The sequence below is a fragment of the Eucyclogobius newberryi genome, unplaced genomic scaffold (assembly GCF_026437365.1).
Source record: "Eucyclogobius newberryi isolate DKJ021-1_F unplaced genomic scaffold, fEucNew1.0.hap1 SCAF_9, whole genome shotgun sequence".
Taxonomy (NCBI): domain Eukaryota; kingdom Metazoa; phylum Chordata; class Actinopteri; order Gobiiformes; family Gobiidae; genus Eucyclogobius; species Eucyclogobius newberryi.
The window spans coordinates 33,165,874-33,188,221 of NW_027316532.1; the positions used below are offsets into that span (position 1 = coordinate 33,165,874).

Below are 22,348 nucleotides of genomic sequence, written 5' to 3' on the forward strand. Positions count from 1 at the left end.
GTTTACTTGTGCCACTACTTTTACTTGAGTATTTTTCTTTTAACAAAGTAACTCTTCCTCATTTAAGTACACATTTTGGCTCTGCAAATCATTAAAAGACAGAAAATACAGTACAGTTTGAGCAGTGAAATGTTTGGCTACAAAATGGCCCAAGTAAAGATATGTAGGCCCGATTATATTTCCTTTGTCCTGGACAGACAATAACCATTTGCTTATTTCCTGTAAATGTTGGTTCATCTGTTTGTTTTTGTTGATCTATTGTTTGATCTTCTAACTTTCTGTTGGAAGTGACTGCTGTAGTGATTTTGGGCCATAGACAAATAAATTGAATTGGATATTGCAAAAAGGTCTTTATTTTTACATTCTTCAATCCACATTATAACACCATTGTGCAATAACACTTGTCTGTGTAAAGACCTTCTCAGGCTTTATATCCATGACATATAAATTATTTCTTATTAAAAATCTATTTTGATTCAAGAATATTAATATAATTAAAATATATTGAACATATCATAAAGAGAAGGATCATCACAAAAAGAAAATTTTAAGGATACATCTTTAAAAACACTCTTTAAAAAAAATAGAATTACATCTCTCCAAGACAAAAAAGATACTAAACTGATGAGAAAATGACAATACATAATAAGGACAAAATAAGGAACAAAAGATCACAACAAAACCAACACAAAATTCAGGTATTATAATGCATCTTTATAGGTTGTTTGTTACATTTATTTGCATCCTAATTCATCTATATGAAACAAAAAATGCAATAAAGATATATTAGACAAAGGTAAAATCTTTGATACTTCTGTAATCAAACATTCACAAGAACATGTACTGTACACAGTGATCAAGGTTTAAGGTCTTACATGTTGGTGCAAGGTGTCTAGTAACAGCCGACACTAGGACGAGAGCCCAGCTATCTCCCTGAGTGACGCTAACTGTGCGTGCAACAGCTCCTTAGACTGCTCTGGGGCTGCTTCATCTATAGGCTACTTCTGTTTAAAACTGACATTCTTGGATTCAATGCACATATATTGCACGTTGTTACAATCCTGTGCCACATTAAAATGGGCATTTATCAACATGTTAGCAGTTTGGTACAAAAAATAAAGTTTTCTCTGTTGCAAGCTGAACTGTGCGTGTATGCTGGAGTGTAAGAATTTAACTGTATCACATTGAAACAATGGGAAAGACAAACAATAGAGCAATCCCATAATATCACGAGTACAAGCCCCCCAAATGTATGGCAAACAGCACTGTCCCAGCAGTGCAAATCAGCCCTGACTGAAAAAAACAACATAAAACTAGACCACAATAATCATGATTGTCAGCTTCTAGAGGTATTCATTTTACTCCTAATATTCAGGAGACATGATCTGTGTGCACTTGGTTACCCCAGAGATTGGGCCTCACAGAGATCTGTATCTAAATAGGCTTTCCTGGACCCAAAGGCATCAACTGTTCTCAAATGACAAATGAGCAGACAAAATGTCTTCCTTGGATCAAACACATTTAAAAAAAAAAACATTTTGCTTAAATACATACACTGCTTAACTACATTTCAGTTTGGTTGCCACTGACCAGAAAACTAAATGTTATTTGAAAGAACCATACATACTAACTCAGGGGGGTAGCTGTTGGCTCTGTCAACCCTTTACTGAGCTATGTAGTGTTGAAAAGGTGAGGTAGTAAGGGAGTGGGGAAAAGGAGCAGTGTTTCACTCTCCAATCCTCCATTCGGTCAGATGTCCGTCTCACTGTATTTCAGAGTATCCAGAACATTGTACTCTTGTTCTTCCATCTCAGTAAAATGTACTTTTCAAACCAAACTCCCAGTTCAATCTTTTGAACATGCTGCTCAAGGCTTAGGGCTGAAGTTTGGACAGTTCCAGATTCTCCTCGAGAGCACATCCATCCCACAGTGGTCACTTCCCAGCATCTTTTCCAAACAGTTTGTCCACACCCAAGTGACACCAGCCTTTCACAGATGGTTTAAGTTGAAGTGGGGACCCTACATCTGTGAGTGTCGATAGTTTTGGATATGACTTTTAAGTGCTAATTATCCATTTCAAATTATGCTCATATCAGTTCTCACAACTCCAGATAATTGACATGGACTGAGAGCATAGGTTTTATGTACTTTCCCCTTAGTCACTAAATATCTTGCTTTTGAAAACTAGTTTTCATACAAACAAGTTGTCCATGTTTAATATAGTACATTTTGTGATTCTTTACTGTGACATTTTAAAGGGTTATGGTCATTTTGACTGAGGTCATTGATTGCATAAAACAATTAAGAGCTCATTTTAAATCAGTATCTGAGGATGTAATAGAAAAATATCAGCTTAAGTGCTAAGTTTGTGCTGTATGTGCAAGAGCTTGTCAACGGGACAGAAGACTGCCCAACACAGTTTTTAAAACTGTGTCTGTAAATGAGTTTGATCATGGTCCCTTTCAACAGTTTGTTCATAAAACTGCAAAATCTGGGCTCTACACAGTGGTACACATCTCTAATGGTTTTGTTTACTCCGCTGAGACTAGCAGCATAGCAGCACTTCTAAGGGAGAGAGGTTTCTAAGGATGTACATTCTACTTCAAGCTTAGGAACGGCAAAGGGAAAGGGGGTACATTCAACAATAGCTTACAAGAACTGTGAGTAATATTGGTTACAATTTCTATAAAAGGAATTCAACTGAGTATAAGTTTAATTCTTCTCATAGAAAAATAGTTGTCCCGAGTTACAAATAACGTGTGCTACACATGACTTTGTCCGAACACAAGGAGCCGGCGGCATCATTTGCTCTAGTGTTGTGTTAAGTGGGCCGGCTGCAGGGCAGTGGTGTCGACTCTACTCGGAGTTCACAGGTGAGAGGAGTGTGTCCTGAAGAGTAGCACACACGATTGTCATTGAGCTGCTGGTAGATGTTGGCCTCAGCTGGTTGCCACATTCACTCAGTTTTACACACCTACTCCTCAGTGAGTCAATTTTTATGAACCATGGCTAGCTAGGGCTGGAGCTAACCCTCTGTGGAGTCTGGGAAAGTGATTTCACTGCCAAAGACCTCTCTGTACAAAGGGGGAAATGTGTAGGCCGTCTCAGGGTGGACCAGACGGAAAAACTCCAGCTTGTCGATGTGGAGATTGCAAATGGATTTCATTGTGGGGAGTTTAGAAACCATCTAGACAAACAGAAAGACAGGAATTAGTTTATGAATATGATATATTTGCCATTAAATGCATCTAAACATCAGGGTGAACTGTACCTTAGCAAGTTTGTCTTCTGACGCACCCTCTTCTTGTAGACAGCGCTGCAGAGCCAGGTACACCTTCTCCTGCATCTTCTGTATCTTTTGTACATCTGTGAGCCACAACCGGTCTGGGAAAAGCAATGACAAATAACACATTAAAAACAAACAACGACCAAACATCAAAGCTCATTTTCATTGTGTTTATTTATTGTTTTACATTCAAATATTCTATCAGTATATATTTGAGGAAATACCTGGAGACAGAAGAACAGCCGCACTGAACAGAGCCATCTCCTCCTCTGACATTTGTAAGCGGCTCAGGCTCCTGGCCAAGTCAAACACCGAGGAGACAAGATCATCACAGCCTACAAGGAAGGAAAAGCAGAAGATTTAAAATACATTTTCATTACAGAGCAAGTGTTTGCACTCACTGATTTGATTTGTGTATGTTATGTGACAAGCACAGATGTTGATGTGTTGACTCACCAAGAGCTTTAAAAAGATGAGCTGTGGCAAACTTCCCATCAAAAAGCATTGTATTATTGATAGGGTTATAAGCCCGGCACATACGAATCAGAAGTACGTCCATGCAACCTGGAAACACAAACAAACCTGTTAAAGTTCATTGAACACCATGTTTATTTAGTTACTTTGTTTTTGTTCAATAAACCTCAGATGTGACCAAGGCAGTTTCTGACAAACAAGCTTTGACTAAGGAAAACCTCTGGTTTGGTTGTTGTGAGATGTTTATTTTGTTCTGGGTGTCTTTTCTAATACCAGTAAATAAGATTACTGGTTTGAATGTTGTCTCTTAATATAAATGTGCAAAAGACAAATTCAAAAGGCTCCACATAATGTACCATATCTTCATTGTCCTTTACTCTTTTGTCTTGGTCCCTGACACCTTTGTGTGTGAGTGTACTGCCAGTGTGGGCAATACTGGTTATGCACTGACCTGCTTTAAGAAGAATAATCTGATCATTTTGACAGAGGTCCAGGAAGCCTGAGATGCGCTTGGCAAACTCCACCACATATTGGATTGCATTGGTGATGTGAATAGCACATTGTTGCCACATCGCCTCAGCTGACTGAAAGAAAAAGATAAAAGAGATCTTACTTTCTTTCATGTACTTGTTATTATAGCCTCTAAAACAAATGTCTAAAGTGGTTAAAACAGTGCTTAGTTACATACCTTGGTCTGAATGGACCGTGTCTCTTCAGGGCTGTACAAGGTCCAGGCCAGGCGTTTGAGCTCCTCTGTGCTGTACTGTCGTGTCTCAATGTGTGACTTCACCACATTCTGAATTATACGCTCTGAACAGGAAGAAAGATTGTGGTCATTTCATCTGTATTTAATTCATTCTTTCAGACATAATATTCCTTAATTTGTATACATACCTATATCAATCAGAGGGCAGCCTTCAGGCAGTGGGTTGATAATGGCATGTGAGAAAAGTCCAGAGCTGTGTAGCAGTTGGTACTCGTGCTTGATGCTGTGGTTGCCGTCGTTAAAGTCCAGGTTGGTCTGTTCTGGAGAGCTCTGGGAGGAGGAGCTGCTGCCTCCACTGCCCCCCAGCATGTCCAGGTTACAGTAGTCGCCCCCACCGTCCTCTGGAGTGAGCGGCAGGTCAAACAGCAGCCCCTCAGGCAGAGCGTTCATGTCGTCCAGGTCACTGAGGGCTGCGCTGGAGCCCCGGCTGTAGCTACGGCCATGCAGTGGCAGGTCCCCTCCCTCCTCACGAACACCCATCCCTGCACACTCCTGAGACTGCTGGTGCTTCTGGACCTCTGCGTAAAGGCTATCTCGCTGCTTCTTAGACATACGACCAAATTTTACAGCTGTAGGAAAAACAACAATAGCAGAGATAAGTTTACATGTATTCATGTGGAGTTAAGCACTATGAGGTTTAGACATCAAACTGACCATCGCGGCTCATGCCCAAGGCCAGGCATTTCTGCAGCCTGCAGTGCTGGCAGCGGTTGCGGTTGGTCCGATCAATGAGACAGTTCCTCTGTCGAGAACAGGAGTACATAGCATTGTTCTGCTGGCTGCGGCGAAAGAAACCCTGTCAAAGAGGTAACATTGATATTAGTAACTAAGTAGTAGAGGTCTTATATAAAAACATCTAAGTGGAACCTCACTTTGCAGCCTTCACAGGTGATGACGCCATAATGGATCCCTGAGGATTTATCCCCACAGATCTTACAGGGGATCACTTCTATTTGAGCTGGGAACACAAAGAATAAGAACACAAACGTTAAAACACAGATAAAGATTGCAGGCACAGAAAAACACATTTGTAAGTACACATCAGATTAGATGTATTCGATGTATGTGGGTGAGGAGAGAAGTAAAAGACTTCACTTCAAGAGGGAACTGTATAATTCCAGTCTTATAACTCCAAAGTGGCACAAGGCTGCCACAACAATGTAAGCTCAAAACGGTGACTGTAGCTAAGACTGTGGAGCGCAGCACAATGTAGGCCTCAGTTGTGCAGAGATATAAAGTCTGTGTGGTGCCCACATTGGCACTGTTCATTGTGAAAGCCTGAGCCGTCTTACTCAGTAACAGCCTGTTCTTTTCAGTGCGTTGTTTATCTAAGTAACTGGGCCTCCTCAAGCCCAGAATAGCAGCTCAATTGCATTAGCCGAGACCCAGGGTTATAAAGTTTCACGCTCTCTCTGACTTTAGCTCCACCCCAGGAAGAGCTGTTAGTAGGTTATCTAAGACACACTGGTCCCCTGAACCCTAAAGACCCACAGATATGGCCCCATAGATGTGCTTAATGTGCATGATGGTGCAGAATCTGATTTGAGCTTTGGGGTGAGCAAGAGAAACACTTGTGTTGCATCATGGGATATTAGGTAACCAGTAAATGGGTGTGATGACAGTAACTGGCCTTCCCAGAGGGTCTCAAAAATTGCTTTTTTGTGAAGTCTCTTACGTGAAGTGGTCATCTAACCAATCACATGAGTCACTGACCGTGGGAGGAGCTGTACGTCACTAACAGGTTACTGACCCAACGTTATCCTGTGGATCCTGACTTTGGGATTCAATTTGGGATTTAAGTTTTTGTGAGGTGTGTTGCTAAAAGCTAGAATTCCACTTGGCAAATGAAACACAGAGGATATAAATAAATTAAGGGCCACTGGAAAAAGCCTTTCTATGTGCTGCCTGGGCGCTCCCCCTCCCGCACCTCTCCGTGTTATATAACCGCTGTCTGGCTGCATTCCATGAACACACTCTTTCAAAGGTGGTTGTCTTGGCAACTCTCAGAGATCCTGCCCCACTGTTCTGCCTCTCCATTGGCCGCTGCACATTTACTTGGCTTGTGACAAGCCACCTCACCTGCCAGTCAGCTGAGTGGAGCGGCCAGGCCCCACAAAAGCAGGAGCTGTTCCACTGACACACTTTTCTCACTCAGCAGAGGGAGGCACTTGAGATGGCAGACACACAAGAAACACAATCTGCTTTTTGAGGTGGAACCAAATCTGACTTAGGCCTGTAAGTAAAAGGCTGAGCCAGAGCCAGAGCCAGAGTCTCTGTTTTGGTTTGGAGCCATAACAATGTAAGATTTGACCATTTAAAGGTTGTTAAAGCACAGGAGGTTGTAACACTTGTACACTTGGTTGTAACATCTGAGTGTGTTTCTGAAAACATCTAGTACAGTAACAGCAGAGTAGAAACAGAGGAGGGTAATAGTGGCCCCTGGCATGTCGCTACATGTAAAGTATTTGAGTGAAATTTCATCTGAGCTAAAGCGTCACCATAAATCTATTTTTACTCAGAGCAGTTGGCTGGACACATATGCTCCTACTGTTCTGGCTTAGTGGCAAACAAATATTGCACAACAAGCACGATGGTGTTTCGAGTAAATAAGTGTTATATATCCAATTCTGGAAGAAACACTTTCATGGCCAATTTATTGCAAATTGAACAAAAACAATAACTGCTTTGTTTTCACATTGTAATGCTCAAATATAACCCACAGAAGCAAAAGCATTTTTTCTAATAACAGATATTATACTAATACTGAAAAAGATGAACATAGATTCATTGTTTACGCATATAAGATGACATATTCAATTGTTTTTTTTACAATAATCAGTGTTCAGTTTAACAAATTTGAATTTGTAAAATATTCAAAGAAGCTTAAGTGTTGTGGCAGTCCAGCGATCAGCACTTTTCATGCCTGTAACTGCACTGAGGGACTTTGGCACCTTGTCCCAGCTAATCAAACACAGTCCAAGGTCCTATTTGCCCTGTGCTTTACTTTTACCTGAAATGCTGTGTACTTACCCTATATTTGACAGGGGCTCTGGGCCTGTGGCTGTGTGCATGCATTGTATATTGTGCAACATTGTGCAATAAAGGGGAAAGGTCATCAGATTTATCCTTATATTATTAAATGTCATAATCTGCATGTGTTAATTAAAGAGGGGCAGCAATGTGTTTTAATTTATACAGTACGAGTATGTTTATTCTTATTATTAAGTGGAAGTAAAAGTAACCATCTGTAAGTCATATTTTGAGGGAATTGAAATGTTTTTTTTAACTTAACTTGTTGCTAGATATAAACCTTTCTCCCTTTTCCCTTTGAGAGAAGCCATGATAAAGTATATGGACTTGAACATGTTTTGCAGCTCCAGGCCTGAGCCAATGTGGGCCTCTGAAACACAAGCAAAAGCAGAGAGGAATCTGGTTCTCAGCTGCACCTCTGGAGCGCCTCCGACCACTGACACTCTCACTTGCCTTGAATCGAAATCTTTTGATGTCTGTTGTGTCCTTAAGATGTCAGTTATCTCTTTATATTCTGATACGATAAATTATGATAATGATAAATTATGTTTTTAAATAAAAATAAGTAGAAAGGAGTTTGCAATTATATTTGCAGTTCTAATTAGTGTTTTAGAATTGCAATACCTAATTTGCATATGCACGGAGGGCTGAAGACCCAGCGCAGAAAGAGAATGGAATGTTAACATAGAGTTGTCAGAGGGAAAGGGCACCTTGACACATACTGTATCTGACTGTGAACTTGCCCAAGGCTGCACACTCACTGAGCAGAGCACAGCTGTCCTATAAAGCACAGCGGCCTCCTCTTATACAGGACCACGTCTTATCAGTAGGTCAGCACATCTTAAATCTGATAGATCTCTCATAAGGAAATTGATCTACAAAATGTTATGACAACAACACTAATGTGGCTTCCTCTTTATGTAATGTATATGTGTAAGTGCGGAGTGGAAACAAAATGGTGAATTATGCAGTCTTTTTATACAACAGAGGAGCTGGAGGGCCACTGTGGTTGATGTAAGTAACCTTAGCTGACAGAGGAAACTGAGCTTAACTCAGGCCGGCTGTGGTTCATGGTTAAATGTAGGCTTGCTGTGCCCATATCCTGCTTGTCACAGCAGTGCATGAGTCTGACATCCTGACAGCATCAAACCAAGCAGATCAAATCATGCCTCCAGAGTGACACAGCAGCTCCTACCGAGTGCCAAATAAAAGGCCTGTTACAAAGCCTTCAACAGCAGCATCATATGTGCATCTAATTAATGTGATGCAAACTTTCTCCACTTGATCCCCATGATGAGTGCATCTCATCAGTGGACCTATGACACACACACACACACACACACACACACAGAGAGAGAGAGAGACACACACACACACAGAGAGAGAGAGAGACACACACACACACACACAGAGAAAGAGACAGACACACACACACACACACACAGAGAGAGAGACACACACACACACACACACACACACAGAGAGAGAGAGAGACACACACACACAGAGACACACACACACACAGAGACACACACAGAGACACACACACACACACACAGTAATCCTCACTGACAGAACTAGGCCAATGGAGCCCCCCCTCCTCACACTGACCACCACAGGTTTGTTAATGTTAAAAATCAAAAGCTGAAAAATACAACAAAACAACAAATCACGCTTCAGTGCCTGATTGGCTCCTCACACACAGTGAAAGGGAAGTTGTAGCCTATAACAGCATTTCAAAAATCAAACCGTAAATAAGTAAATGTGTCTGGTGTAAGAAGTTGAATATGTGTTATTTCAGAAGAACAATAAAGAAAGCCATGGTTCTGGGGTTAACTGTGAGTGAGTGACTTGACAGTCTGTGATTCATGCTCCCTCCTCCCTCTGCTGTTTCTTACATAACTGAGCCGCGCACCGGAGGATTAAAGCAACCGCAGCTCAACGCATTCTTCTTTCCACTCAATAAACCTGCATTTAACAACACCAAAACTGAATATAACACCACCAAAACAAAATGCACTTACAAACACTCAACTCCAACAGTTAATGTTGTCAAGTAAATGTCAAAAGAGCGCAACATGGCAATGAAACATATGATTTGAGTCATAATCTATACATCACTTTTATCAGGTAACATAAGTTTAATTTGGTAAAACTCTCACAGACAGACACAACTACAGAGACATTGTGTCAACTGTGTGTGCGTGTAAAAAAAAAAAACATCTTTGTTGACTAGTGCGCCTCGGGACCCCCGGAGCAGTTAGAGGAAGTGTCTGGGGAGAGGGGAGCCTGAGAGCCCGGGAGCCCCTGCTTAAACCGCGGCCCCCGCGACCCGGGCCCCGGACAAGCGGACAAAGATGGATGGGCTGCTGCGCACTTTGGACTCGCGCCGGAGACGCGGCGCCGCACAAAGTTTCCGCCCCTGAAAAGAAAAGGCAAAAAAAAAGCAAATCCCTAAACAAATGCATCCCTCACCTCTCATGTCGGCGCTGGAGTCTGCACAGTCTTCAAGTCATAAAAATCCTGCTGGAGATGAGGTCAAAAAAAACACTGAAAGCCGCGCAAAGTTGCTGCACTCGGGAGCAGCGGAGAAGTGTCACCACAGCTAATCCTCATGCGGCTCTGGAGCAGAATGTGACTGAAGTGAAGCGCGTGTCTGCGGCGTGCGGCCCGGAGCGAAGAGACGTGGAGACGAGAGTGTCTGAAGTGAGGACGCTGCGGCTCCTGCGCTCCTCTCTGCGCTGTGCTCTGCTCCTGTTGCAGCGCGTGGACTACACATGATCCTCAGCCGCGGTCCGCCCGCCTCGTGCCCCGTGAGCTGCGCGCGCGCCCCCACGCGCGCCGTAAGGAGGCGCTCGCTCGCTCGCGTGCGTGGGAAAGTGTGGCAGTGTGTCAGTCCAGAGCGGCGTGGGAAATGTGCTCACAAACTAACGCACTGCTGCTGGTTTGTGGTTGTAGCTCAAATTCAACTATTTCAAATATCGTTAGTTGTGCTGAAAAATAAATGTGTATAAAGAAGTGACTCGTGAAATACAGGCTAAACTTCCAACTGTCATAACTTTTCTCACGAGGGCCGCGTTTTGAAACTTTTAAAGAGCAAAGGGCCAAAGACCATGCAACCGACTCGAAATAATGCATTTGACATAGTTTTGATGCATCCACATTTGTAATAATACTTGGAACATTAATATTTGGTTGGTATAACAATTTTACAGTAAAAAGTCCTACTTTGAGAGCCAACAAACATTGGTCTGAGGGCTGCATTTGGCCCCCCGGGCCACAGTTTGGACACCCCTGGGTTAAACTGTAACGAGTATTTAACAAAGGAAAAAGCTCTAAAAACCTTCATCAACTATCTCTATATAAAAATGGTCTTCTTTGTTGATACTGAAATAAAAACAATATGTGAGGTTTGTCTTTGTTAATAATTAGACCTATAGAGCAGGGGTCCCGGGGGCCGGGGCCAGGGGCCGGACTACAAAATCACTCCACAATTTTATTTTTTTATTTAAGATCCACAAACAACTCCCAGTGGCACAATTCAACAACAGAAATCAACACTGAACATTATGTTCAGTGAAGTAAAAATATCATATCAAGTTTGTTCATTACTAAAAACAGGAAAAAAGCCAATTAAATGCAAATCTGGAAACTTGACTCGTGTAAAGCAAGAAAGCAACAAACCAAATGTACCAGGAAAACATGGATAAACTACGAAGCAGGGCTAAAACAGGACTAAAACAGGGCTAAAACATGACTAAAACAGCACTAAAGCAGGACTAAAACAGGACTAAAGCAGGACTAAAGCTGGACTAAAGCAGGACTAAACAGGACTAAAGCAGGACTAAAGCAGGTCTAAAGCAGGACTAAAGCAGGACTAAAGCAGGTCTAAAGCAGGACTAAAACAGGAATAAAGCAGGACTAAAACAGGACTAAAGAAGGACTAAAACAGGTCTAAAGCAGGACTGAAGCAGGACTAAAGTAGGCCTAAAGAAGGACTAAAACAGGACTAAAACAATACTAAAGCAGGACTAAAACAGGAATAAAGAAGGACTAAAGCAGGTCTAAAGCAGGACTAAAACAGGACTAAAACAGGACAAAAGCAGGACTAAAGCAGGTCTAAAGCAGGACTAAAGCAGAACTAAAACAGGACTAAAGCAGGACTAAAACAGGACAAAAACAGGACTAAAACAGGAATAAAGCAGGACAAAAGAAGGACTAAAACAGGACTAAAACAGGTCTAAAGCAGGACTGAAGCAGGACTAAAGTAGGCCTAAAGAAGGACTAAAACAGGACTAAAGAAGGACTAAAGCAGGACTAAAACAGGAGACAAAAGAAGGACTAAAACAGGACTAAAACAATACTAAAGCACGACTAAAACAGGAATAAAGCAGGACTAAAGCAGGTCTAAAGCAGGACTAAAACAGGACAAAAGAAGGACTAAAACAGGACAAAACCAGGACTAAAGAAGGACTAAAACAGGAATAAAGTAGGGCAAAAACAGGACTAAAGCAGGACTAACGCAGCCTAAAGCAGGACTAAAGCAGGACAAAAGCAGGACTATGAGTATTTTAAAACTAAATGTTAGAACATTTGGTTCAAATAGTATTGAAAAACATACAATAGTTGCCTACTGTAGCTGCCAAAAAAAGCTTACTTTGCTATTTAGTGCATAAGAAAAACGCAGCTAGGTCACTAGGCAACATGCACAGTGTCATGCATGGACCATCTCGGACCTGCAGCCACCCCAGACCAGACCGTGGCATCTATTTTTTCAGCCCGCTTCACGTCTATTAAAAATAGCCCATACTGAGCATTGCAATTTAATTAAATGGACAATGGGAAAAGTTCCTGAAAGCACTAAACTGGTGACAACAGATCTGCACCAGAGAAATAATGTACTTTTATCTTTCCTTTGTCTCCAGAGTCATGTTCTCTGTATGTTAAACTGTAAAATAATGTGTGTTTTATTACAATCTGATGCATATTAGCTTATGAGTTAAGATAACAAAATAGCGCACAGTAAAAACTATTTTAATTATGGGAAACTGGGCGGCGGGCCAGACCAAATTGCTACGGGGTCTGGACTTGGAGACCCTTGGCCAAGGGTGTTTTAAAAGACAACCAGGTCTATTGTCATATTGTGCACACAAATTGTAATTTTTTTAATAATTTAACCATGAAATGAAACAGCTGTATAACACATTTCTGCAGATTACAAATATAACATGATTACTTTTCATATAACTACTGGACCTGCAGCAGGACATTATGTATGGGAGAGTCTGCATTTATAAATACTGTCTGTTTGTTTGTTTGTTGGTTGCATAGTTTTATTAAGAATATATTAACTGTCCAGAGATGTTCTGACTGAGCACTGTGTTTGGAGCTGAATACAACATTGTACAGTGTGTTATATCACTGGATTAACCAACACTAATCTCGGTGGAGGAATTAGGCGCGAGTAGGCTACATCCTGCTTTGAGTGTGTTTTTGCTTTGCGTCTCTATCATTGCACAGAATACTAAAGCATAGCTGTCTTCCCGTCAGGTAGCCTGTTGTTTTATCTCCTTTGTTCACTACATCACAGTGGAGACAGCATTCCTGGCAAAGCTAACCGGGTTCAGAGTGGCCCTTTCACTGTGGCAGAGGGCCAGTTCCAACCAACACTCAAACCAAAACAGAAAATCCTGCAGATGAAAATAACTGATTTGCAAGCGTTGGCAGGATGACGACCGTATCATGTAACTTAGGCACCGTTATGAAATGAGGAGAAGCAAGAGATTATGGTAAGTAGGTTAGTGGAGCAACACAGAGCGTTCTCACCCCTCCCTTGACCACTGAGCATGCGCGGTGTGTCTCTCTCTCTGCCTCGCTCTTTTGTCAACTGTGCATTGTCCCAATCCTACAAGCACTTACAGAGACATGTATGTGCCCGCTCTGTCAGGCACCACCTTTGCTTGCTTTAGGTTTCTACACTGTTTACACTTTGGTTTTGTTTGCATGTTCTATACTAGGATCTGTCTCACCCTTATGTGCAGCAACATAAAGAGTAACAAACTCCCTGACATAAATGGACCGCAATTATGCCTAGGACGGAGCACAATGCTGGGAAATTTACAGTAAAATGTTTGTTTGACCATATGCTTTGCTATGAACTTCCCCTTCCCCATATTTACACAGCTTTACCAGCCAATGGCTTCCTTCCTGCTCTGTCCCTATTCTCCACGTTGCAGCCCGACACGTCCTTCTGCGCGCTCCTGTGCCGCCACGCTTCATCCCCGCATCCTGCAACGTCACTGACCTCCTGACCCCCAATCTTATGTAACCATGGCAATGCCCAAATTAGAACATGGGAGGATGGAACGAGGGCGTGGCCTTTGATTTGGAGCATGGCCCGCGTCCAGCTTTCCATATTAAGCTCTTAGCGCATCAAACTAAAGATAGACTAGATGGTCAGGCGTGCTGATAGTGATGCCCACACGTTCAGAGAATAGTTTGTTCTAGCAAGAGAGTGTACTACAGAATGCAAAGACAATCTATTAGCTCGAGCTGTCCAGTGCATAAAGCTGTGTGTGCTGAGAGGATTATTTTAGGATCCCGCTCCTCGGTCCATAATCCCTACTGGTCTCCTCACCCTCATCCCGCTAAACCCTCTCGCTTCTCCACTAATCTCCCCCGCTCGTTCTCGCTGTGTGGCACTAATCTGGTTTGTACCTGTCCCTCACCTGCGCCAGGTTCACATCAACAGCCTGGCAATGACACAACGGAGAGCACAACAAACATACAATTCGAAATATATGCAAGTAAACAATAATTAAATACGCCCCTAAAGATGTTTGTGTGGCAGTGAATGTCATTTTGACGTTATATTTTCAACCTGACTTGAAACCTATTTAAATGTTATGCCAAAATAATATGCAATTTGCTAATCACTTGGCATGCGAGGAGGCAGCAGGTCTGATGTCCCGAGAGGAGAAAAGTTGGGATGGTGGTGCCCCGGTGGTCGAGTGGTTAAGGCATAGGACACATATGCCAGGCTCCACAGGTAACAACATCTTTAAGTAAAAATAGAAAAGCTGAGAGGAACTAAAGATCTACAGTAAATTGTATATCAGAATGTGATTAGCGGCCATGGCCTGAGACAGCTGGGACAGGATGGTTTTCCAGCTGCTGAAAGGAACATTAGGCTCAGTGCCAGACGACCCTGAGGGAACATGAGACTGATAATACGTTTGCGTAACTTCTCTGATTAAGTAACTTCACAGATTAAATCAAGAGAGTGTCAACAGCACTTGTAACTGTTTTTTTTAACTTCAGTAATTACCTTTTTTATGTTCGCTGAAGTCATGATGAATTGTGGCATGCTCAAAATGGCTAATTACACGTATGAGCGGTATTGTGTTACCAAAACTTTCCAGCCAGTTGTCTCCAGAAATGTCTCCTTTAATACCACCTTGCTCTTTCCTCTCCATCACAGTCGCACAATCTTTTTTAGTTTGCAATATGCTAAGAGAATAGTTGCTGTTGTGAAATGGGAACGAGATGCAGAAAATTGTTCGCGAGCCGAATTCGAACTCACAAACGCTGCTGCCTGCACATGTGCTATCCACTCTGTCACGAGCAGCACTAAAAGCCTGTTTCTAATTACAAGCCCTGTAAACCGAGCATGTTCGTTCGCCGATTGTGGTGGTCAGTAGAGTATCAGATTTGCTCTTCTCTCGTTCATCTCACTAATTACAGCAGAGGTGCAAAATCTCAGTCCAGGGAAATAGATACTTTACATGAAGCGCATAGAAAAACACGCTTCTACTAATACAGATGTCTTACTCGTAGTCAGAAAGGTTAGGCCTGTATCATAAACAGTCGACTTTACAGCAGTTGCGTTAGTGGCAGCAGCAGTTGGAGCCTGTATAGTCTTGTTCTTCCCCTAAAGCACACTGCACTTGACACTACTCTCCACATACAGGCCGATCTGGGCTTGGTCCTGACTTGAAGACTACAAAGGCTTGTGTTGTGACCCCTGTTGAGTACGTACAGTACATTATGACAGTGGCACAGTGTTCCGCGCGGCCTCACGATGAGAAGGTCCTGGTTCTGTGATGCCCGGTGGTTGAGCGGTTAAAGCAGCAACACACATGCCAAGCTAATAATGCAGCTGACCGCAGTGTCGTGAGTTTGAATCCCAGCGCTGAACAATTTACGTCATGTACTCCCTGCTCTCTCATCCCCATTACACGCTAAAACTGTCCCGTCTAATAAAGCCCACGGGTCAAAAAGGAAAAGGTGCTGGTTTCAATTATGACTGTTGTGAGTTTGCATGTTGGCCTGGTGTCTGTGACTAACTGCTCTAGGTTCCCCCACCCCTAAGTACAGGACAATAAAATGATATTCCGAATGTCAGAGGGAAAGCTGAAATAAGGTTTAAACATTTCACTTTTAATACAAAAGTAGTACTATAACATCTAACTACCTGTAGCAAAGCTGATATAAACCAACAATATAAATAAATCCAGTGTCTTTCTATTTGCACACACAGATATTCAGTGCAAATATTCCAGCGTTTAGCACCTTTAGTCACATATTAGCATTTTATACTGCCGCTGTCTCTGGTTGAGAGGAGAATATTCATAAGACTTTCACTAAAGATGACATTTAGCAAGATGCTTGTATCCACATTGCACCTTTGTTCTCTTGTCTGTCTATATTGCATGGTTTTAGTTTCGATAATATCACAACTGACAGTGGTGACAGCAGAGTTGTTACGACATTTAATGAATGAGTGAAGGTGCCAAGATTCTGTTCATCATAGTATTATATTATGTTTTTTTTTTATTTTTCATTCAAACATCAAGCGGAGTAAAGGGCAGACCTTACACCAGTTACATTTACTTGAGTAGCTTTTCATTAAATTGTATTTCCTTTACAGATACTTACAGACAATACTTGTACTCTTTCTTGTGAACTACATTTTAAAGTGTAGCAGTGCTCTTACCTGAGTAAACATTTTGATTCCACTTCCCACTATGAAGTCTGAGTGAAAGCTTTATGTTCATAATAACTTTATAGCAGGCTATTTCTTCTCATTTTGTGGCCTATCCTTTGAGAACACCACATTTTGTGCATCATTCAATGTTTTTTCCTTCCAGTTGCAACAATTTCCAAATATAAATCAGCCCAAATGTTCAGTCCAGACTCAAACATTGATTCTAATCTTACTTTAGTTGTTAACCTAAATGTTTTACTTGAGTAAGTATCATAGACCACTAATCTGTACTTCTCCTTGACTATTATTTAGTAACATCAACACAGCAACAACTCTTATTTTGGGCTACTCTACCCACTGCTGGTTAATAGATGTACATGATTTGTAATGAGGACCCTTTAAATGCCGTTTTGTTGCACCTCACAGCTCTAAAAGATGCTACAGTGGGTGGAATGAAAGTGCACAGAAAGAATACTGTATATGAACACAACTGGGTGTAACCTCCAAAAGCAGCCCGTTGGGATTTACTGTAAATTGGGAATAACGTTACAGATCTAGGCTCAACTCTGGACAGCCTCAACGTCCATTACCTCATATCATTATTATTCCTCCCATCTGCTGTGTTTGTCACCCTCCATGATAATTACATGCTAATCTCACCCACATTTCTATGGTAACAACACATGCCGTTAAAACAGTGTCGTCACTCATTCTTTTACTTGTGTCGACCAAAAGGCCTCCGTCAACATCCCCGCTTTAGTTCGCGGCATCCGTCTGTCGCCGCAACCCACTCACACCTGAATGCGTCTGAGGAGAGGTCATTGTCGCATTTCCACTTTACCATTATGTACAAATACGAGCAAAGATCATCTGACAACATCGAAACAAATATGCAGTCCGTTTTATTTGGGTCACAAGGTCTCAGTGGTTAATGTGTGAGTGTGTGTGGCTACATAAGGCGAAGGAAAGGGGAAGATGTATCCATAAGTGCATGTGAGAATGAGCATGACCCAGGCCCACTGCTGAGAGGAGTCATGCCGCTTTTCATGCTCGAAAAGAGAAATTTTCTGCATTGCACACATCCTGCACAGTTTATGTCATAGTAAGACCAATGTGACTCAACAACTTTCTCTAAATTCTATTAAAAAAATGTGTGGTTTATATGTATGGGTTATATCTGGGAACAACAGTGTTTTCCCTCTACAAACGGTTCTGGAATTACAGTATTAAATGTATATTAAGCAGGCCCATTTTGTATAATTGGTTATGTGCACGGCATCTATGACCTTCAATCACAACTCGGAGAAAACACCTCATCAGGCAAACGAAAGAAGACTTTGAAGTAAAGGCTGGGTAATATATGGCAACGCTTTTTCCCATATTGATCCACATGTCATTTTGACAAATTGCTTTTATTATTAATTTCCTGAGCATAAACAAAACCGACTGTCAAACATTTTCTTTCAACACAAAACAAGACTCAAATTTCTTTCTTCAAACTCTTAACTCTGCTCCAAATCAAATGCCTATTTTTCTCAATTCAAATGTGAACACAGCCCAAGAACATAGTGGTGTGACAAATCCTTTTCACAAATAGTGCCTCTAACAAATAAGCACTGTCTACACGTGTTTGTGTCCAACATTATGACAAACACTGTAAGTACTGTAAGACTGCAGCAGAGTTGGCGCCACATTGAAAACAACGCTGAAGAAAGCAGAGCAAAGTGTGTACGGACAATCTACAGATGATACTGAAAGAAGATCTGCTGTTTCCAACGCCTGCTTCCATGACAACTGTTGGCGGGCCCCCGACCCTCTGGCTTGTCTGTAATGAATCATCTGTCCTGAAGGTGAAGTAACACCCACGAATGCTGTTCACATATGTGCATGAGAGGCGCATGGCCAAACGCACATACAAAACATGCTGTATGCTCCTCACTTCTCAAACTAGAGCACTTGACATATTTACCATCCAGAGAAAAAACGTGGGGGGAAACACTGAGGCTAGACAGATTGTCGGTTTAAACCATGTACGCATACCACTGTCAGGATAATGACCAGCTAAAATAAAATGTACGACTGCGTAATGTATTTTAGACTTTGAGCATGTGCTGTGAAGCAAAAATGTGTTATGCATTTGTACCTGACATCTTCTATAGCCGCGAAGAGAGAGAGAGAGATTGAATGTGTCAATCCAGCTATCACAAAGAGAAGAGAGTGCCGACAAATCCTTCTCGGCTGTTGATGCCCTTTCAAACGTCTGGCCTTTTGAATCCACTGCAGCTGACATGTTGTGGAGGGAGCTGTCAGAAGAAGGAAAGTTTCAGATTCCACACATGCTTGAAAGCTCTTAAACTATATGTATGGCTGTGGAGGCAATCAGGGAGTTTGACAAACCGCCCATTACAAACTACCAACCTGGGGCTCACCCTTTTCTCCTTGCTCCTCCATCTCCCCCTCTACAAATATCATGATGACCAAATGTGAATTATTTACATTTCAATCACTTAAACATATTACGTAGTATTTCTAAATTGATTAAATATAGACATTTTATCAATACACTAAATAATTGTGCTATTAATTTCTAAAATACCGTCAGGATATTGAAATAGTGTAATCATCTCTTCTGAACAGCCTGAGGACAAATATTGTGTACTTAGTCATTCTGAAACCAACAACTACGACTCCTGAGTGTGAGTAATTTCTTTAGTTGGGCTTAAAGCGTGCACATGCATGTGAGCACCAAATCTTTGTCCCAAATTTGGTTATTTATTTAAAAGGTGAATTAACTTAAGTGCCACGGTGAGCGTTTGGCCGCAGTGCCATGCTGTAGAGGATTTACTTATCCATGGTGAATCAGCGTGATATGTCCTCTACTTCCCAAAGCATGACTCGAGTTGACATGGTCCGTGCAGGTAGCAGCCGCGTGTGCACGGTTCAGACAGGCCTTTTTACTGTGTACGCCACAGTAAAACAGCACCGGGGTCTTTCATCATGCGCTAAAACATGTGGACAAGACGGTTTACACACTCCACAGATCCTGAGGAGCTGTTGACAGATTTAGTTAGTTTAGTAAAGTAAATAAGGTTCTGTACATCCAGTATTATTTCTCATTTCCAGTAGTTTTTGGCAAAATGTTGATATACTCAGTTTGATAAAGTAAAAAGCATAAATATTTACTTTTTAATAAAATAATGGCTCAAATAAATCTCACAAACACATTTGAAAGGGACATATTTCCAGTGCGAGTCTAACTAAGATACCTTAGAATATATATTTTCAAATTTGCTTACAGTTATGCAATAATACAATTGATATTAATAGCCGAGCCAGGTAGAGTATTTGTCATTCTTTACGGCTCCAACTCACTCAGCCACATTGGATCCTTCTTCAGTGCACTCCAGTTCCAAGCCAGGATAAATGGAGAAGGTTAGATCAAGAGGGGCCACATCCGTATGCAAATCACGGCATGCTAAAAGGCAGCCAACGTGCAAAAAGTTGAAAGCAGAGAAAAGCAGAATTGTTCACCTGGTTGGCTTGGTTACTTGAGACGGTTTCACCAAACAAATGTAGGTATTCACAGTAAAGTGAATTTCCAAATAAATGAAACCATATACACTATTGATTCAAAGTGGGACATAACATGAGTGAAGAATAAACAAAGACACAGAAACACAGAGGCACACTTCGTTGACAGTATATTTAAAGTACAGGAGCAGGTTTTCAAATAATAAAGAAACCATCTCCGTGATTCCTTGTTTTTGTGCCTCATTTGGAGCTGATGGCCTAGTTTAGCAGAAAACTCAGTGTCCACCCATTAGTCTCTTGGAACTGGGCCCCTGAGGCTTTTTTGGGCCAGGCCTTAAAGCTTGGGTCACCCACTTATCTTTATGACCTCAAATATACCATACGTTCGTGCACAATAAATACTTTTGCACACTTTACTTTTCTTCTAACTTCTCACTGCTTTATCACGTTGACCTCCTTTCAAGTGTTTAAATGTAGAGTTGAATAGATGCTAGATTTACCAAAGTGCATTTACAGATAACTGTTCAATTTAACAGAACTCATACTTCAAAAAACACATGCAACTCAACAAAAAATATTCTATGTCTCAGTAGTTTCAGTTATTTGTTATAGAAGAAGTTTAAGTATTAAGTATCAGGTGCAGACATGACACAAAGTAGCCATACTTTGAGGATATTTTTTACCTTTACACTGGTAGTTGCTCACATGTATGTAATTATTTGAAATACTGCTCGAGCTATTTCAGATCTCATGTTACCTGGTTCACTTGGTGCACACGCTTCACTAAAACCAGTTGTGCGTTTGCTGTCAGCCTTGGGGAAAGTAGTTGATTAGATTATTTTGTTTGGATTCTTAAGCTCTTTCTTCTCAGCAGGAGACACTTATCTGTTTATATGGGCTCCTCCCTCTCCCCCCTCTTACTTTTATTGGAGTCATGTGGCTTTGCTCTTTCAATAACAGCCCATCCAGTGAAACGACGACCCCTGGTGGTCAGAAGTGCGCTGGCGCGGCTCATTCTTATATAACACGGGCCACAGCTTTGGTCACAGCTGCTCTCTGCCTCAGACAGACATGAGAGAATTACAACATTATAATTCTGTGCATGTGTATTCGGAAATTTGTGCACATGAATATGCTCCATGCACAATGAAAGTGCTTCATATTATGCAAGCTGGTGCTGGAAAAGGGGGAGAAGGAGACATGTGTCAACCGTTCCTGTGAATGTGACAGATTTTTTAGATTTGAGTGAAAATTTATGACAAGGAACAGGTGTGAAATCCTGAAAAAACCTGTTTTGACCTGTTCAATTATTATGCACGATGATGCACATAACACACAAAGTCACAGCTCCAAAACATGGGAAATTCAAGCAATTATGAAACACACAAAAACACTTAAAGAGTCAGATTGAGGTTGATAACAATTAGTTTAATTTATTCAAAACAAAACCTTTAGTAACTGTGTTTCAATTGTTCTTCAAAAGGACTCCTATAGAACTCAGATGAGCAACAGGACATGTTATAGCAGACAATAACTGACCTGGCGTGACATCGTTTGTACGTTCAGAACATAAAAGGTAATTAATAGACTCATTTTACAAGGTGACGACTGCAAGAAATCTTCTTGTCCTGTCTTAACGATGTTCTAAATGAATTTTATGCATTCTTCTAGAGACAATGGAAATATAATTGGCCTCGACTATCAAGGATTTGAGTAAAATGCATTATACAGCCCAGGAACACAACAGACATTAGCATGATTACACTGTAATTAATATGAGAATTAGCGCTCGAGTGCATCATTTTCCATAGGCCAATTTCAGCATTTGCAAATTAGCTGACCTGGTTGGTGTTGTTTGTGTTGACATTTCTTCTTCATCTTAGCTCTCATTTCTACTCATGCAATACGGTTATGATCTATTAAGCTGATTCTGGGAGGCTACATAATCAATGGAGCCGTCAGGAGTCAGTGGAGTTATTTGGAGGTAAAGAAGACACAAAATAACCCGCACATTTTGTCAGAAGTTGCTATAGGAAAGTATATAAGGCCTAAAGACGTTGGAGAATTTTGAAATTTGGTGATAATGTCAGAAAAGTAACTTGAATTTTAAATAAGATGCTTCTTGACAAATCCTTAAAGTAATTTGCAGTGAGTTGGTTTTATAATCATTCACATAACAGATCATTTCTAATAAATTACAGTTAGTACCTTTCAGATTACAGTTAAGTGTCTATTCGAATCAGAATCAGCAAAAGGTTTATTTCCATTGTCGATG

At 41.3% G+C, this 22,348-nt stretch overlaps 2 protein-coding genes across 3 annotated transcripts in view; one reads left to right on the forward strand and one right to left on the reverse strand.

The window, feature by feature from the left end:
- plin3 (perilipin 3) overlaps positions 1-22,348 on the forward strand; it is a 292,037-nt gene that overhangs the window by 60,256 nt on the left and 209,433 nt on the right. The gene's annotated exons all lie outside the window — the stretch shown is intronic.
- rorca (RAR-related orphan receptor C a) lies at positions 336-10,210 on the reverse strand. Of its 2 annotated transcripts, XM_072439411.1 has the most exons (10): positions 10,032-10,210; positions 5,399-5,484; positions 5,181-5,322; positions 4,655-5,095; positions 4,449-4,570; positions 4,212-4,344; positions 3,743-3,850; positions 3,511-3,621; positions 3,272-3,384; positions 336-3,187 (listed from the first exon to the last, which is right to left on the reverse strand). In XM_072439411.1, exons 1-10 carry the CDS (start codon positions 10,036-10,038, stop codon positions 3,026-3,028), a joined length of 1,425 nt encoding a protein of 474 aa, XP_072295512.1. In that variant the 5' UTR covers positions 10,039-10,210; the 3' UTR covers positions 336-3,025. The 2 variants fall into 2 exon arrangements, with proteins under 2 accessions (XP_072295512.1, XP_072295511.1); XM_072439410.1 differs by lacking the exon at positions 10,032-10,210 and having other exon boundaries at positions 5,399-5,580.

Excerpts from the sequence above, each read along its gene's own strand:
- rorca (XM_072439410.1), bottom strand. The coding sequence starts at position 5,554 with ATGTGTTTTTCTGTGCCTGCAATCTTTATCTGTGTTTTAACGTTTGTG. Across the intron at positions 5,096-5,180 it reads CTTGGGCATGAGCCGCGATG|CTGTAAAATTTGGTCGTATG; the intron begins GTCAGTTTGATG and ends TTTTTCCTACAG. Across the intron at positions 3,622-3,742 it reads TCATCTTTTTAAAGCTCTTG|GCTGTGATGATCTTGTCTCC; the intron begins GTGAGTCAACAC and ends CCTTCCTTGTAG.